Here is an 18,623-nt window from a genome sequence, read left to right on the forward strand (position 1 = left end):
AGTGGTAGCAGCATCCCACTGGAGGTCAGGGGTTGATGTTTTCTCTTACCGGTACGACTAGCTAATAAGAGGTTGATCCAGATCATAGGTGGTGTCCACCATAAGCATCCACCTCAATGTGTTCATCCTACTGATCAGCACAGACCTATTAGTCCTGTTAAACAGAACATATTGGAGCGGTTCTGGACTCAACAATGGCTAAGGCCTTACTACCACAGGCAAGGTTTCATGCAATGCAAAGCCTCATTCTGGACTGAAAGGTTTATACTCTCACCATGGTGAGAAACTGTTTAAGGCTGCTGAGGCACATGACAGCATGCAATTAAGTGTTCCAGTAAGCCAGACTGCATTTCAGACTCCTTCAGGAATGGCTGGGAGAAGTGTATTCTCTAAGAAGACACCATACAGAGATGTTAGTGCACTTACCACATCAGATTTTATCCTCCCTAGTTTGGTGGATAGCTCCGTCCAATGTCTGCAAGAGAGTTCCTTTTGCCTTACTTCAGCAATCTCTTACCTTAATCATGGATGCCTCGGACCTGTGTTGGGGGGAGGGGGGGGCTCACCTGGGACCCCTGTAGACACAAGGTGTCTTATGTCCCCAAGATCTCAGTCTACATATAGCTTGCAACTCCCTGATGTTTATCCAATTGGCTTGCATGGTGTTCCTTCCGTTCATCAGGAGAAGGGGCATATTGGTGTTGACCAACAATATGACCACCATGCTTTATGTAAACAAATGAGGAACCTGGTTCTCGCTACTCTTTCAGGGAGCAGTACTATTCTGGGACTTCTACATCGACATCTCTATATTTCTGAAAGCGGCTTACTTTGTGGGGCTCAGAATATGCTGCCAGATCTCCTGAGGAGGTTGTTTATCAAGTGGTCCTTTCACCCAGACATAGCAAATCCACTTTTCAGCTCTGGGGAACTTCCCAAGTGGATCTTTTTGCAATAAAAGACAACACAAAGCACCATTAGTTCTGCTCCAGAGCAGGGCTCAGCCTGGGTTCATCAACTGATGCTTTTCTACTGCTGATCTGGTGTTTTTTCCCCTCCGTCTGTCTTCTCCTCAGAGTTTTGTGCAAGGTCAAGCAGGACAAGTCCTATCTTAGATTGGTTCCCCTGGCATGGCCCCGTCAGCACTGGTTTTCACAGCTCTTGGACGCCTCAGTCAGTCCCCCATTGTCGCTCCTGCTTTACACAGACATAATTTCAGAGAATCATGTCTGTCTTCTCCACCCCAAGTCTCCAGGCCCTTCTCCTGATGGCCTGGAGGTTTTATGGTTAACATCAGTGGAGGTACCATCTCTTAAGAGGTACAGGAGGTACTACTGAATAGTAGAAAACTATTAACCAGGACAACTCACCTTGCTAAATGGAAGAGATTTTTCATCTGGTTGAGGCTGAATGGGGTCTCCTCTATTCTCGATTCTATTCAGCATGTGCTGGACTACCTTCTGTATCGGAAACATGAAGTATTGGTGAGTAGCTCGATCAGGGTACATCTACTGGCTATATTGGCTTTTTTGCCCTCCTGTGGAAAACCACTCCCTTTTTTCCAACCTGATGGCCATGAGATTTGTGAAGCGTTTCAACAGACTGTTTCTGCACGTAAAGAACCCTAGTCCGCCATGCAGGCTGAATCTAGTCTTAACAAGGCTAAGGTTCCCCCATTTGAGCCTTTAGCGACCTGCTCTTTTTTCATGTTTCAAGAAAGGTGGCGTTTTTAGTAGCCATTACATTGGCCAGGAGAGTGGGGGAGGTGAAGGCGCTAATATCAGATATATATATAGATATAGATATAGATATAATATGTGTGTGTGTTTTGTTTTTGGTTTTTTTTGTTTTTACACAGATAATCTACCTTCGTCCCCTTCCAAGTTTTCGTATTAACCAAGTAATTTTCTTACTAACCTTCTTTCCAAAGCATCATGGTAATACCGGGGAGGAGAGCCTGCACACTAGATATTAGAAGAGCTTTAGCATTATATATAGAATGGACTAAACCTTTCAGGTCTTTGTCTCAATTTTTCACTGCATTTGCCGGCAGAATGAAGGGCAGTCCTGTTTCCACGCAAAAGATTTTTTTCATTTTTTAACAGTTGGCCAACGTGAAGTTGCCAGATAGAGTATTGGGTCATTCAAATAGATCCAAAGTAACCTCTGCAGCATTTCTGGCTAATGTGCCCATATTAGACATTTGCAAAATGGCAACTTTTGCACACTTTTGCCTCTCACTATGCTATCACTCAACAATCTAGAGATGCTAAATTTGGATGAGTGATCCTCCAGTCCCTGTTCAAATAGACTCCAGTTTGGACTGCTTGTGAGTTACCTACAGTGGAGTGGACATGTGCAATCACTGGAAGAAAAAACTATCACTAACCTTTTAGTAACTACAAAAACAACAAGGAGTCTGGTGGCACCTTAAAGTCTAACAGATTTATTTGGGCATAAGCTTTCATGGGTAAAAAAAAACAATTTCTTCAGATGCTGAAGAAGTGAGGTGTTTTTACCCACAAAAGCTTATGGCCAAATAAATCTGTTAGACTTTAAGGTGCCACCGGACTCGTTGTTGTTTTTGTGGATACAGACTAACACGGCTACCCCCTGATACTTTCTGTAACTGTAGTTCTTCAAGATGTGTTGTACATATCCATTCCACAACCCTCTCTCCTTTCCCTCTGAGTCTTTCCAGTAGGAAGGAACTGAGGGGGGTTGAGTCAGCTTGGCTCTTTATACCTGCCCGTGGTGTGTGAGGCAGCTGAGGACACTTGTGCTGCCCTGACAGGTAAGGTAAAAAATTCTCTGCCAACTATTGCATTGGAGTGCACAGGCACCTACAGTGGAATGGACTTGTGAAACACATCTTGAAAAATAACAGTTATAAAAAGGTTATACAAACTTGTGAGGAACCTCTTTAGTTCATACTTTATTTTTATTTTTGAAGGCCCTTGAATGTCTGACAAGGTAATAGACGACTTTAATAACATCACGACTTTAATAACATGCTGTATTACTACTCGCTGCAGCTATCTAGTTTTTATTGATTTTCAATTAACTTACTTTAAATGTACACTCATACATAGAGACTTCCAGAGATTTTTTTGAACCTCATGCATTAGAAATTTCTACCTCCAACTCGAATCAAAATTAGCGAGACCACAGTTGTACTATTAAAACAACCGTAAAAAGTGCATTTTAGAACACCAAAGCTTTTTAGCACAAAACTCTTGGCTCCTAGATACTACACTAATGAGCACTTTACTAATGTTGCATGGCTTCAGTGTGAAAAGGGAATTGCTGGTGAAAGGACAGAAGGTAATTGCAGAGAACATAAGTACATAAGAATGGCCATAGTGGGTCAGACCTATGGTCAGTCTAGCCCAATAGCCTCTCTTCTGACAGTGGCCAATGTCAGGGGGAATAAACAGAACGGGCCATCATTGAGTGATCCATCCCTGGTTGTCCACTCCCAGCTTCTGGCATTCAGAGGCTAGGGACATCCAGAGCATGGGATTGCATCCCTGACCATCTTGCCTAATAGCCATTGTTGGACCTCTTCCCCATGAACTTATCTAATTCTTTTTTTGAACCTTCCTATAGTTTTGGTCTTCACAACATCTCCTGGCAATGGGTCCACAGATTGACTGTGTTGTGTGAAGAAGTACTTCTTCCTTTTGTTTGTTTTAAACCTGCTGCCTATTAATTTTATAGGGTGATCCTTAGTTCTTGTGTTTTATGTAGGAGTAAATAACAACAGTTTTCTATTTATTTTCTCCATACCATTCATGATTTCACAGACCTCTATCATATCCTCTTGTAGTCCTCTCTTTTCCAAGCTGAAAAGTTCCAATCTTTTAAATCTCTTCTCATACAGAAGCAGTTCCATACTCTTAATCAGTTTTGTTACCCTTCTCTGTTCCTTTTCCAATTCTAATATATCTTTTTTTGAGATGGTGACCAGAACAGTACGCAGTACTCAAGGTGTACCATGGATTTATATAGTGGCATTATGATATTTTCTACTTTATTAGCTATCCCTTTCCTAATGGTTCCTAAACTTCTGTTAGCTTTTTTGACTGCCGCTGCATGTTGTGGACGTCTTCAGAGAACTAAACACAATGACTCCAAGATCTCTTTCTTGAGTGTTAGCTAATTTAAACCCAGTCATTTTGTATGTATAGTTGGGATTATGTTTTCCAGTGCGCATTACTTTGCATTTATCAAAATTGAATTTCATCTGCCATTTTTTTGCCCTGTCACCCAGTTTTGTGAGATCCCTTTGTAACTCCTCACAGTCTACTTTGGACTTAACTATCTTGAGTAATTTTGTATCGCCTACAAATTTTGCCACTTCACTGTTTATCCCTTTTTCCAGATCATTTATGAATATGTTGAACCGCACTGGTCCTAGTACAGATTCCTGGGGGATGCCACTATTTACATCTCTCCGTTCTGAAAACTGACCATTTATTCCTACCCTTTTTTTCCTGTCTTTTAACCGGTTACTGATCCATATGAGAACCTTCTCTCTTATCCCATGACTGCTTAGTTTGTATAAGAGCCTTTGGTGAGGGACCTTGTCAGAGGCTTAAGACACCATAAATTGTATCGACTCGCTCACCCTTGTCAACGTGTTTTTTTGACCTCCTCAAAGAATTCTAGTAGTTTGGTGAGGCATGGATTCCCTTTATAAAAGCTGTGTTGATTCTTCCCCAACAAATCATGTTAGTCTATGTGTCTGATAATTCTGTTGTTTACTATATTTTCACCAATCTGCCTGGTACTAAAGTTAGGCTTTCTGGCTTGTAATTGCCAGGATAGCCTCTGACCCTTTTTTAAAAATTGGTGTCACATTAGCTATCCTCCAGTCACCTGGTACAGAAGCATGGGATTGCATCCCTGGTTTAAATGATAGGTTATATACCACTGTTAGTAGTTCAGCAATTTCATATTTGAGTTCCTTCAGAACTCTTGCGTGAATATCATCTGGTCCTGGTGACTTATTGTTTAACGTATACATTTAGTTTTAAAATCTCCTCTTTGACACCTCAATCTGGGACAATTCTTCAGATTTGTCACTTAAAAAGAATGGCTTAGGTGTGGGAATTTCCTTCACATCCTCTGGAGTGAAGACTGAATGCAAAAAGTCAAGAACTTGATGAATGGATTGATTACAAGGAAATTCAGTACTTATCTGAAGGACCTGGCACGTTTTCAAGCATTAGCAGAAAGAATTTGATGGTGTATTAAACCATAAAGCCACAAGGCATTAGATGTGACATTTTGGATCTTTCTGATGGTGATTTAATTCTTGATGGATAATTTTGCTTCAGTAACTGGAATAGTCTTGTTTAGACACAAAAATGCAGAGAACAAGCTTCCAAAAAAGAGAGGGTTCACAGTTTATTCCACATGTGTGATAGTTTAAACTTGCCATTTCCTTTGTAGTATGGATTCTGTAGCAGCTGTTTCTTAATTCTCACCCATGCATTTGCAAGAAAACTTGTCTAATTGGGAAGATACTCCCATGAAGGAGAACTAACTTAAAATAGATAGGACTTGTTAGTATTGCTTATAATAGAAAAGCATTCAATTTAAAAATGATTTTTATTTGAATTTATTTTTCTCTTCTCTTGTAGTTTATCTGGCAGCCTGTGGGGAAACTTTAAACATTATTTTCTCTCTGCCTTTCACTGACTTTGTTCCAACCACATGCAGTACTAGGTTCTCTTTAAGGGTAAGTAAAATTTTATGTGCATGAATTACTACTGTAAACAGCATAGTATTTCTTCATGTGTAAGACAGTCAGTTGCCCAGTAACTTCTTGCTTCCTTGTCTAGGCCTTGTCCCAGACTTGGGCAAGGAGTTTTCAGAACCCTGTTTCCTCCTTGTCTGAGAGGAAAGGGGAAGAAAAGATGTTCTCTTCTGCTGCTTATTCTTATAACTTTGTTCTGATGAGTCCACAGTTAACTCCTTCCTTGCCTACATTAGTACATTCCATCACAAGCACTTTCTATTTAATAGATTTTTAATCCTTTGTTAATTTTTCTTCTTCCACTCTCCAACACCACCACCACCCTGCCCCCTTAAAAAAGCACATGCACTCTCAAAGGAACCACTCTTCAGCAAGGCCAACAAAACAAAATGTGAGGACCAAGCCACTTTGGAGATGGGAGCACAAAACATTAAGAACTTCTTGAAAAGTCAAGAACAGATATTTTTAACAAACATAACTTTAAAACATATATTCTGATGCCTTCACACTTTCCCCTCCAAACTTCCTAGAAAATGTTATTCTCGGATGACAGTTGTTATTGAAAAATTCAGCGTGATTGCTTTCTTTTTGGGGAAATTGGAGCTAGGATTTGAAAATGAGGTTTATAATGTGTGACTGGCTTCAACCTTACCTATGGATTGGCCATTGCTAATTCAGCTTTGTTCTAATAGGTATGGCGGATAGTGCTGTGTATAATGAGAAGTGTTAGGCAACCTTACCTATAAGACCTGATTCGCAGTTGCTTATCACTTTGTCAAACTTTAATCGTTTGGGCTGAAATTTTCTATGCCGATTGTCTGCCTCAGGCTGAATGTTTTGGAAAGTTTCAGCCAAAATGCTTCAGCCATTTCTGAAAAAGGGAACATAGTAAAAGATGCATTGTTTTTCCCTTGTTAAAAATTTCCTTAATAGTTTTGCTGAGAAGCTGTAGCACCTACATTCTTTGGAGCATGAACTTAAAATTTAGCTGGGAGGTTGTACTTGGGCCAGAGATGTGCCTTTTGCCTTCCCTATGAAAATATGTCCAAATTTGGCACGGTCTATGAAAACTTATTTTGCTTCCTTCTTGTGTGTGTACGTTATGATACCTTATTTAATTACATGATCGCTTATTTTTTTCAACAAGACCCCTGCCTCATTCAGCTTACAGGATGGATGGTGCTATGGCAGTGTAGTGAATGTAGCTGTTGTCTGCACGACCTTTTGATTTATTTGTTACAGAAGCCACAAAGTATGTGGTAATTGAGCCTAGGGATTGTGGGAGAAGGGATGGCCTTGTGATTAAGGCAGTTGAATATACTGGAATTTGAATGTTGAAATTGGAGACCAGAGCTGATTTTGTGCAACTTTTTTGGTTTCTGTGGGGTTCAAATAGTATTTTTCTACCTTCTTAGAAATCTCTTAACTAAGAGTTATATGAGGTAATTGTTAATCATTTTATTTTTAATTCCTGCCACAAAGCAGTTCTAAGAAAGTAATGCTTTTGCCCCAGCTAACCTAATTAAAATGTGAAGCTCTTTAATCTAAGCTGGCTGAGTTAGGGGAAAAAACTGATCAACAATTTACTGCATAAAATCTGTACCTTGTTGATTTGTCTTATTTCTCATCTTTCTTAAATGCTGCTATAGCTTTCTTGTGAAGTTCTGTATTAAATCTGATTTTGAGATAGTGCTATCTCATATTTTTCTCTTAAACATTTACAAGGTCTATCAAGAAGCTTGCTTCTAACTGGAGACACAATAGTTGGGGTTGCAGATAGCAATTTCCCCCATCCTCTTCAGATTGACTGTATTTTCAAAATGGAAAATCGGGGTGGGGGGGCGGGGATAAAGAGAATCTGGTGGGGAAGTGAGAGGAAAAAGGGATACCTCTTTCCCTTTGGAGTGAAAAGCTCTGATACTTGATAGGAGCGGGTGGGAAAACAGTGTTTATACAACTGTCACCCTTTTATTGTTTTTTTTTCTAGTTGCTTCTGCCTCTGCCCACACCACTTCATCCACTAATGTGTGTGCTCCCCCGCTGTTTAATTCTGCTCAATTCACCATCATTCTGACTCAAAACCTCATCTTCCTTCAACTTAAACCCCACTTGCTCAGAAATATGCCACACCAGTCTGAGAAACTCCCCTCTTCCCTCCTACCTAACCTCTTCACAGCTCAGAAACCTTCCCTCTCCTATTTCACATCCCACCATCAGGAATATCCTCACCTATTTCAGAAACCTTCCAACTTGTTGCTGGGTCTGGAAGAGCATGGAGCATCTGCAGTTGATCTGAAGCAGCCCTGCAGAAGTCCATGTTCCATGCTTCCTCTTTATTGCTGCTGGCATGTGCTGCAGGACCTGATGTCCCCTGTGGATTTCAGGTGTACCACAGACTCCAAGGTCTGGAATATTCCCAATGGCTGCCACTGATTTTACCCTTTGTAGTAAATTGGCCACAGTACTCAATTGTGGCGTTACTAATAGAGCTTAGTGCCTTTAGCCCCAATGACCAGCTACTTCCGTCTAAGACTAACATATATCTTAGGACACTGACTGCAAGTTTATTTTATATATTGGTGATCAGAAGACACTTAGTGGGCTGTAACTCCCTCCTCCCTGGAAACTAAATGTAGTATTTTAGTGACATAACTTTTATGTGCTTTCAGTCCCCAGGAAGAGTGCTCTTCTCCATGGCAAACCACACTGCTTTAGTCAGCTCAAAATAATCTTGCTGTCCTATTCCCTCGATTTCAGATATTGTGTTTTTGTATTTATGGCTGTATTGTTTGAAAACTTGTTTTGTATGAAAGCTTATTTTCCTGATATGAAAATTTTTGAATACCAAAAATCCAAGTATATAAATGAAGATGAAGCTTAACAAATATTTTCCACTGATAATGGTTTTTTATTTGGGAATAACTACACACATGGATATACTGTTTGCAAGATTAGGCCTTATGCCCATATCCTGCAAAGACTTATGAGCGTGCTTAATTTTAAGCATTTGAGTAGTCTCATTATGTCCAGAAGTGAAGCATCTAGTTAAAATTATCTTTGGAAAGCATGTAGTCTAATAGACAACTGTATTTAAAATTCACGGATTCTTTTTGACTCAGCCAGTAATTTTCTGAGTGACCCTGATCAAATTTCTTAAATGTCTCTGAATGTTAGTTTGCATATGTAGAACAGAAATAATACTTAACCACCTCACATGAATGTTATGAAGTTTGATTGATGGTTAAAGTACTTGGAAACTTTTTATGAGCAGTGATGTAAGTGTGAATTATTATTATTTATTATTATTATTATTATTTTATTAGTAATTAGAATTTGAAATCTTCAGATTTTAATTCAGGACTTGAATTAAATATTACATTTTTGAGGTTTTATGATGAAAAGGACATGTAATGTGTCAGTGTGCTCTAGAGGTCAGATCAGAACATGTGACTAGAAATCATGACTCCTGTGTTCTATTCCTGGATGTGCTATATGGCCATGAGCAAGTCACTTGGAGCATGATTTTTTTCAGAAGTTCTGAGCACCTCTGATTCCAGTTGAAATCAGTGGGAGCTGTGAGTGTTCAGCACTTCTGAAAATCAGGACCTTACATCTCCTTGCTGCATGCAGTTCATCTGTCTATAAAGTGGGTATACTGATGCATAGAACAGTACAAATAGTACTTGGAGTTCAAGTTATGAATATTGTTAATATTTCATTTGTAGGGAGAAGATGTCGATCTTCATTTATTTCTACCAGATTGCCATCCTAGTAAATATTCTCTCTTTATGTTGGTGAAAGATTGTCATCCTAATAAAATAAGTCCTGAATCCTGTATTTCGGCTGAATGTCAAAGTGGTCAAAAAACAGGCAAGCCCAAGTGGAGGAATATTACTCAAGAAGAGTGAGTTCTGTTATCTCATGGAATATATATTAGCTCCTTGTATATTTGTGTTTGGGGTACAATATTATTAGTTCTGTTGACTTTCTGTATGCAATAGGAAAAAATGAAACAATGGGTACTTTAAAAATATATTTCTTTCGGATAGGGCTGGATGGGTTGAATGCTGGACTGTACCAAGTGTTACATTCACAATTGACTACACTTGGCATCCAATTTATCCACAGAAGGCAGATGAACAGTTGAAGCAATCATGTAAGTGTCACTTCATTTCTGTTGTATTTTAAGAGTGATTGCAAAAAACCCCGTGACTTAGTATGATCATTTTGATTTAAAATTGTAGTTTACACAAAAGAAATTGAAAGCATGCAGATGTAATGCGCAGGCAATATTCTGAATAACTTTACATTCCCCTTCTTCCTGGACCTCAGCTTAACTCTTTGTTAAGCACAGGGTAGAGTTTCATCTTTTCAGGACTTGTCAAAAAGCATTACACAGAGTTGTGTGTAAAACAATGGTAAATGGATGTTAATAATTCCCAGTTAATTTTCAAAGAGAAAGTAAACAAAATTTAATGCACAAAACCCCCATTGTAAATAGTGTTTGCAATACTATGAATAATTTTTTAAACAAAAACCATTGGAGAGTAAATCTACTGGTGTTCCATATAGAAACTTCCCCCTTTTTGCTTCTCTTACAAACATTAAAATATAATGTTTTTACATAAGATTTTTCTATACTTTAATGCACACATCAAAACACATTCCCCCTGATCTTCTCTGAGATGATTTCTTATTCTTAATAGTGTGGCCCTAGTGTGCAGTGTGTCACCTGGACTCTTCAGAGTTTGAGACATTTCAGAACCCCATCAGCAAAACAAACAGTCTGGGGATCTCCACAGCTAACAGTATTTCAGCTCTTGGCTCAATAGCTGAGTGATCCTCTCAGTTGGTGGAGAAACAGAACCTATATCCAAAGTGGTACAGCGATTGGGATCAGCATATAAAATATCGATTCCCTGAATCTCTATAAGGCTCTCTTTCTATAGGATACCATCTTCTCCCCATAAGGCAGGGGCTGGCAAACTTTTTGGCCTGAGGGCCGTATTGGGTTTCCAAAATTGTATGGAGGGGTGGTTAGCGGAGGCTGTGCCTCCCCAAACAGCCAGGCGTGGTCCGGCCCCAGTCCCTATCCAACCCCTCCTGCTTCTCACCTCCTGACTGCCCCCCGCGGGGCTCCTGCCCCATCCAACCTCCCCCGTTCCCTCTCCGCTGACAGCCCCCAGAACCCCCGCCCCTGACTGCCCCCCGCCACCCCATCCAACCCCTCCTCTCATTCTTGACAGCCCCTCCCGGGACCCCTGCCACATCCAACCACCCCTTCTCCCTGACTGCCCCCGGAACCCCTGCCCCTGACTGACTGCCCCCTGCCGCCCCATCCAACCCCTCCTCTCATTCCTGACTGCCCCCCGCCGGGACCCCTGCCCCTATTCAATCCCCCTGTTCCCCACCCTCTGACCGCCCCGACCCCTATCCACAGCCCCGCCCCCTGACAACCACCCCCCCGAACTCCCCTGTCCTCTATCCAACCCCTCCTGCTCCATGCCCCCTTACCACGCTGCCTGGAGCACCGGTTGCTAGTGGCACTACAGCCGCGCTGCCAGGAGCATCGGTGGCTGGCAGCACTACAGCAGTGCCACCCAGAGCACCAGGACAGCAGCCGCGCCACCCGGCTGGAGCCAGCCACGCCACCGCACAGCACAGAGCACGGGTCAGGCCCGGGCTCTGCAGCTGCGCTGCCCGGAAGAGCTCACAGCCCCCCCGCCAAGAGCATTGTGCTGGTGGTGCAGTGAGCTGAAGCTGCGGGGGAGGGGGAACAGCAGGGGAGGGGCCGTGGGCTAGCCTCCTGGGGTAGGAGCTCAGGGGCCAGGCAGGGGGAATCCCGCGGGCCGTAGTTTGCCCACCTCTGCCATAAGGCCTCCCAAGACTTATAAGTCAGGCAAGAATGCACAAACCCTCATTTCACTTAAGTGCTGTCCCATTTTTTTTCTTCTCTCTGACAGAATCCCAGTTTAGAGCGGTTAGCTGATAGCCAAATGTAAGGCTCTACTGGTGACAGACGCTCTCTTCTCCCCCCACCCCCAAGTCCTTCCTCTAGGTCCATAAAACACACTGCGGTGGACCAAACATTATCCTACTGGAGAGCTGCCATAGTAAATCTAGAATAGTGCTGACCTGTATCCAAAGTGGTACAGGGATTGGGACCCACCCATCATAGTAGACAACTCTTGCTCCTGTATCAATCAGTGCTGTGTCCACTGTACCATCTGTAACTCCTATATTTATAACCTCTCCCCCCTTGCGCTGTAGCTAAGCTCTCAAGGGTACCTAGAGTATGACCTGCCAGGTGGCTTGCCCACAATGAAAATTTCATATACAGCTTCAGGACGTGCAGATCATGTCGGGTAACTCCCACACATAGTCTGAAAGTTTCTGGATCCTTCTAACTGAATTGCCCTACTCTGCATGTATGCACTGACAGAGTACCTATTTAATATCCATGTCTCCTCCCTATTGATCCTTTCCCCCTGCCCTGGAAAAACACAATCCAATGCTACAGTATTAAGCTTGTGGGCAGGAGCAGCGCCAGGATTTTTGCCGCCCTAGCAAGCAGCGCTCCTCCTTTGAGCATTCGGTGGTGGGGGTACTTCCACTCTGCGTCTTTGGGGCATTTCAGCGGCGGGTCCCGGAGCGAGTGAAGGACCCGCCGCTGAATTTCCACGAAGACACGGAGCGGAAGGACCCCCTGCCACCGAAATTCCACCGAGGGCGGCAAAATGCCGCCCCCCCAAATCCTGCCGCCCTAGGCGACCACCTAGGGTCACCTAGTGGAAGCACCAGCCCTGCTTGTGGGTTACACAAACTATCAATTCTTGTCAAGTAAGATAACGTGAATCTTTGAGTTGAACCAGTTTCATCAAAAGCATGGTTTTCAATTTCAAATTTTAAGAAGATGCATCATTTCTCTAAGTGAAAAGCAGGTAACAATGCATTAGACTTGTCCAAACTTGTTAATCTAACCTTGCCCTTTACCTAAGAAATAGAGCACTTCTGCTAAATGAATCATTTCACAAATCCAAAAATTTCTTGTTGTTTGGAAGACAGTATTATGGGGCACATTAATTTTGCCCAGAAGTTGGTTTTCCAAGCAGTCTTTCTATTCTTTAGATAATTTTGTAATATTATTCAGCTCTTACTGTATTGTACCTTCATAGACAGAGATGGAAGTAGGTTTAAAAACAGCAATGTGCTGGCTACCGACGTTGCCATTTTCAGCTGGCAATTTACTAGATATTGCAGTAGAAGTGAGCCAAGAGGATGGGTTAGGAGTGCTACAGATTGATTAACGGAAGGTATTTCATGCATAAGTGTTGGCAAGGATGAAACTGTGAAGGTGCTTGTGGAAGAAGGGGAGGTAAATGGACGGGGGAAGTTGGAATTATTGGTTTGAGGGGGCATACAATAAGCTCCAAGAGAAAATGATAATCTGAAGGGGCAAGTTGTAAAATGATCTTAAAAGTAAGGCTAAGAAGTTTGTCATTGATGTGGCGGTAAAGTGAGAGCCAGTGAAATGAGTGTGGAATGGTATCATAATGACAAGCCAGACAGGTGATTTTAGCAGTAATTTGAATTGATGTGATTGGGCCAAGGTAGGTTTTAAAAAGGACTAAAGGAGGTTTAAGTAGTGCAAGATTGGAGATAAGTCCCTCCATGTGAGTTTTAGAAGCACGGATGTAAAATTAAAGACCAGATCTGAAAGATTTCTCTGGAAGTAACGGCAGGATGAAGATTCAGCTTGGAGCCCTGGGTTCCAAGTTTATCAGTGACTTATATACCAGATTTGCTCCATTTACAAGTCAGTGTTTTCTAACTCCCAGCCCTGCAATTAAATCTGGATCTGCAAGCTTTCACATCAGATATAGCAGCTGAAACTTGGTTAACAATTGCACTGATGATGCATAAATGAGAAGAGAATCTAGGTCACTTGTCTAGAGCTCTACTAGGTCTATAGTGCTATGGGAGTAAAAAATAGTAAATTTTTATTTTCTGACAAATCAGTTAAAATTCTGAATGGACACAGGGAACAAATCTGAGTAAGAAAGAGATGCGTATAATCTGCTTTTTCATCATGGCATGTAACCAAATAATGACCATTTTTAAATTAATTACTGAGTATTCACAGTAGAAAATCAAATTGAGTTTTAGGTGTGTCCTTAAAAGATGCACTGGATACATGTGCATAGTTAAAATAGTTCAGTGAACACTGAGTCTTACAAACTACACTGGGAGAGCTCCAAGCTTATTTCTTTTGGAGCAAGGAATTCCCAGCAGAAACTTGTAGCTCCAGAGCAAAGCCTTAAAAGCCCAAAAGTTAATGACTTGTCTTTTTTCTTTGTCTGTTTAACCCCAATTCCCAAACCATAAGTCAACCCCAGCCACACCATGCTCTGAATTAAAAAGAAGGAATGGGAAATAAACTATACATTTCCTATCTTTGTTGTTGCAATATTTCAGTTGTTCCATGGGAGCAAATTTAGGCCCACAATGTCCTCAATATAGATATTTATTTGTAATATGTTTTTATTCCCCGTTCTTCTGCAATAGCTGCATGGTTGTGGGAAACCTACTACCCATACAACTGAAAGTCGCACCAATTTTACTTTAAAAGTGAGAGAAAAGAATAATAAAAAATAGTTTTTTCCATAATTTAAATGAAAGATATTGGCTCTCTTGTGCATGTTGAATAAAACATTTCATACTCTTTCTTAAAATTACTTGATTTTTCATTGTTTGCTTGGATAAATATATATATCTATAGATATAGACTAGAAAACTACAAATCTGTTCTAACTTAATGAATGTTCATTTGCAGAAATTCACAAGTAAATTCAAAAGATTTACTTTTTTGTTTATTCCTAAGTGTCAGAAATGGAAGAAACTATGTTATCTGTACTAAGGCCATCACAGAAGACAGCCGATAGAATCATTTCCTCTCCCACAGACTCAACTCGCCTTCCTATTGATCCCTCAGAACTTCCACCTGATAAGCTACATGTGGAACTAGAAGTCTCTCCGGATTCTCAGATAACCCTGTATGGACCTCTACTAAACGCCTTTCTGTTTATAAAGGTATGAATAAAAGTAGCACATACCATTCTTACAAGTAGAGAAGAAATATTTAACATGATTAGGACTTCAAATCACTCCGATTTTATAAAGTAGCAAATATCCTATAAGAGAACAAGCTTAATTTTTTTTGGCATTGTGGCACCTGCTTGTAACAAGGTCTTCTCGTGAGTTGCTAAGAACCTTGTTTTTCTAAAACAGAAGCAAACCTTTTTTGCATTTAATTGAAGTTAACCATACTCAAGCATGGTCAATCAGATAAAATGCAGCTTACTTACAATAAGAGCAGTCCCCTGCAGAATCTCTTTAGTATTGTTAAACAAATAAAAACCATGGAGTCCTCTGTCTCAAATAAAAACTGGTAACTTAGTGGTGATTTTTCTAATGGGTGTATAGTGTAATATTGGCGGCGACAGCCATGTGATAGAGAATATATATATTTTTAAACACTAGAAAATGCCTGAAATAACTTTTCTGTAACAATGTGTGTTATGTGTAGGATACGTGATGATATCTAGCACATGTTTCAGTGTACATAACTCACTTGTGACCTTGTTACTTAGGAGTATTGCACTCATTGCAAACTCACAGGGTGAAAATTTATATTACACTATCGTGCTTGTGTGTGTGTGTGTGAGTGTGAGAGAGAGAGGTGGTTTTTTTTTTTTTTTGGCCTTAGTAGATTTTTTGGATTCCTTTTTACCTTGACAAAATCCAGGAAATTCAAAGTTAAGGCTGATAATGCATCATTAACTACACCTCTACCCCAATATAATGTGACCCAATATAACATGAATTCGGATATAATGCGGTAAAGCAGTGCTCTGGGGGGGGGGCAGGGCTGTGCACTCTGGTGGATCAAAGGAAGTTCAATATAACACGGTAAGATTTTTTGGCTCCCGAGGACAGTGTTATATCGGGGTAGAGGTGTAGTCCCCATTGTGCATATATAACCCATACACCTTCTGGGTGTGGTGTTCTGTCCCATCTAATAATAATATATGGAGATATCATATCTCTTAGAACTGGAGGGGACTCTGAAAGGTCATTGAGTCTAGCCCCCTGCCTTCACTAACAGGACCAAGTACTGATTTTGCCTCAGATCCCTAGGTGGCCCCCTCAAGGATTGAACTCACAACCCTGGGTTTAGGAGGCCATTGCTCAAACCACTGAGCTAGCCCTCCCCTCTGTGGGACCAAGACCACTTAGAGAGAGTTAAATGAGTCTGTTCTACAGCCTTAGCTAACAGCCAGTTGGCTTTTAGATCATGTGGCGGAGGCTCATGCGCTAAGCTCCAGAGGCCCCAAATTCAATCCCGTCTGACGATGACCGGGGTCCGTCAGTGTTACACATAGGTCTGACTCTTTGAACAGGGAGTGATTAGTATCTTACTGGATGCTGCTATATATGGGCACAACAGGGAGCGTGAAAGGATCATTTCAGCCTTAATTGTTAATTTAATGAGATCTTTGATGTTGGTTTTTGGTAGTAAAAATTCAAATTGACCTACCAAATTACACTAAACAGATGTCTAATTAGCATCCTTAATTTTTTTTAGGTATCTTTGCAGAACTTGGACCCAGCATGCACAGGGTTCTGCTTAGGGACAGCATTTCTTTAGAGACTCCTGATTTCTGTTGTATATTGAATTCTTTGAAATGTCTATAGTGATGCACAGTAGGTGGGAAAATATTAGAGAAAATTAAAATGTTAAAGACATACCCTCCAAGGACATATAAAATAGAATATTTTTCATTTATTTTCTTGGATATTAACTTTTGCATTTTAAAATGCTTCCATTTCCTCCCCTCTTCTTTGTGGCTGTGCCTTCTTCTAGGGCAGTGGCTATCAATCAGAGCTACACATACCCCTGGGGTTATGCAGAGGTCTTCCAGGGGTATGTCAACTCGCCTAGGTAGTTGTCTAGTTTTACAGCAGACTACATGAAAAGCACTAGTGAAGTCAGTACGAACTAAAATGTCATACAGACAATAACTTGTTTATACTGCTCTATATTATTACTTATCAGTGTTTCTCAATCTGAGGGGCACAATTTATTTTATAATTGTATGGTAAAAATGAGAAAGTGAGCAATTTTTCAGTAATAGTGTGCTTTGAACTTTTCTATTTTTTTGTCTGATTTTTGTAAGCAAACACTTTTTGAGTGAGGTGAAACTTGGGATATGTAAGGCAAATCAGCCTCCTGAAAGGGGTACAGTAATCTGGAAAGGTTGAGAACAACTGTTCTAGGGGAAATGGGGGTAGAGCGGGAATTGTTGCCTTTCTGGTGTAAAAGGAAAGGAAGTGAACATGTGAATCTCACTTGATTGATTAGGAAATGTTCATGTGCTCAGAAATCTGCTTGGAGTAAAGCAGGTTGGCTCTATGATCAGTTCTTTTAAGAGGCTTTCATTGCAGGGCAGAGCAGGGTGAGTTTTCTGAGATGGGTAAATTGCAAGGCCTTTTAAGTAATCGACTTTCTTGGCTGTTCTGAGACACTTACATAGACTGAAAGAGAATTTTGGATGTTTGTGTAAATTATGAATTTTAAGTAGGACTTTCAAAAGTGCTCACCAGTGGCTTAGCTGTGCTCTCATTTAAGTCAGTGGGAGTTTAACCATTGAATGTGGTGGGAGTAGAATTAGACTAATATGAAGTGCTTCTGAAAAACCTTCCCCATCTCATGATATATTTATACTGTAGCATCTACATAAGGGGTGGCATGATAGGAAGTTTTCGTTCTGGCCCCTGTTACTGTAAAACTCTGGAGATTCACATGATAGTTTCTCCTTTCTCAGAACTCTTGTTCTCTGGAGGAAGCTTCCTCCTCTGATGAGGCTGAACTCCTATGGTATTTATAAGCAATATTGTGTCATAAAACAGGGAATGCAAGTGCTTGGGTCCTCTAAAACTGTCTTCTAAAACTACTGAAATGCTGTTTGAAAATTAAATGAATGACAGTCTTTCTAAGTGTTCCCATTTGTTATACTTTCTAATATTTTTGTCATTTGTGCTTAGATTATTTTAGTCCAACTTTGCTGGCAATGTATCTTCCTCTTTTTTGTTTGTACTTGCTTCTTAATGACTTTTGTGTGATATGGTTGGGTTTTTTGTTTTTTGTTTTTTAATTTTCAGTTTGTGTTCACGGATTCTGTGTGTGGGAGGTTTCAGTTACATATATATTTTTCAAAGTTTAATATGACTTTCAGTTCTAGCTGTGAAGCCCTTTAATGTGGAACATTCTGTTTCTTCAATTCACTAATTTCTAATGGGTGCTTGTAGTGCTTTGTATCCTCTATGAGAGACTCTAGCAGCAAGTTATCAGTATTTTTGATACCCTCTACCCGTCCTTCCTTAACATACTTCTGCCAGTTCTGTATCTGTCACAACATTCAGCTCCTGCAGAGAAATATCCTCTGAAATTAGGAAAACATTTAAGTGACTGTTCAATAAATAAATAAATAAAGAGGGAGTGGGAGAGACTGTACTGTGGAGCTTCTAGGATGACCAGACAGCAAGTATGAAAAATCAGGACAGGGGGTGGGGGATAATAGGAGCCTATATAAGAAAAATCAGGACTGTCCCTATAAAATCAGGACATCTGGTCACCCTAGGAGTTTCTGAGGTGAAAGCTTCTTATTTTGAGTGCATTGTCTAGCATTTTAATGCATAAACCACTTTAGAAAGAACTAGTATAATTTAATTATATTGCATGTCCCAGGTCAGACTTTGGAATATGCCTTTTATGCAGGTCTTTTCCCAAGGTTTGGAG

The 18,623-nt window shown here is 40.7% G+C and overlaps 1 protein-coding gene across 1 annotated transcript in view; it reads left to right on the top strand.

Annotated features, from left to right (window-relative positions):
• Window positions 1–18,623, top strand: part of KIAA1109 (KIAA1109 ortholog) — a 244,747-nt gene that overhangs the window by 82,219 nt on the left and 143,905 nt on the right. Inside the window, exons 16-19 of the mRNA XM_034771463.1 lie at window positions 5,649–5,746; window positions 9,490–9,668; window positions 9,814–9,920; window positions 14,646–14,854. Of these exons, the coding sequence (XP_034627354.1) occupies window positions 5,649–5,746; window positions 9,490–9,668; window positions 9,814–9,920; window positions 14,646–14,854 (593 nt within the window). The remainder of the gene's footprint in view (window positions 1–5,648; window positions 5,747–9,489; window positions 9,669–9,813; window positions 9,921–14,645; window positions 14,855–18,623) is intronic.

Source organism: Trachemys scripta, chromosome 5 (genome assembly GCF_013100865.1).
Source record: "Trachemys scripta elegans isolate TJP31775 chromosome 5, CAS_Tse_1.0, whole genome shotgun sequence".
In the NCBI taxonomy this organism is placed as follows: Eukaryota; Metazoa; Chordata; order Testudines; family Emydidae; genus Trachemys; species Trachemys scripta.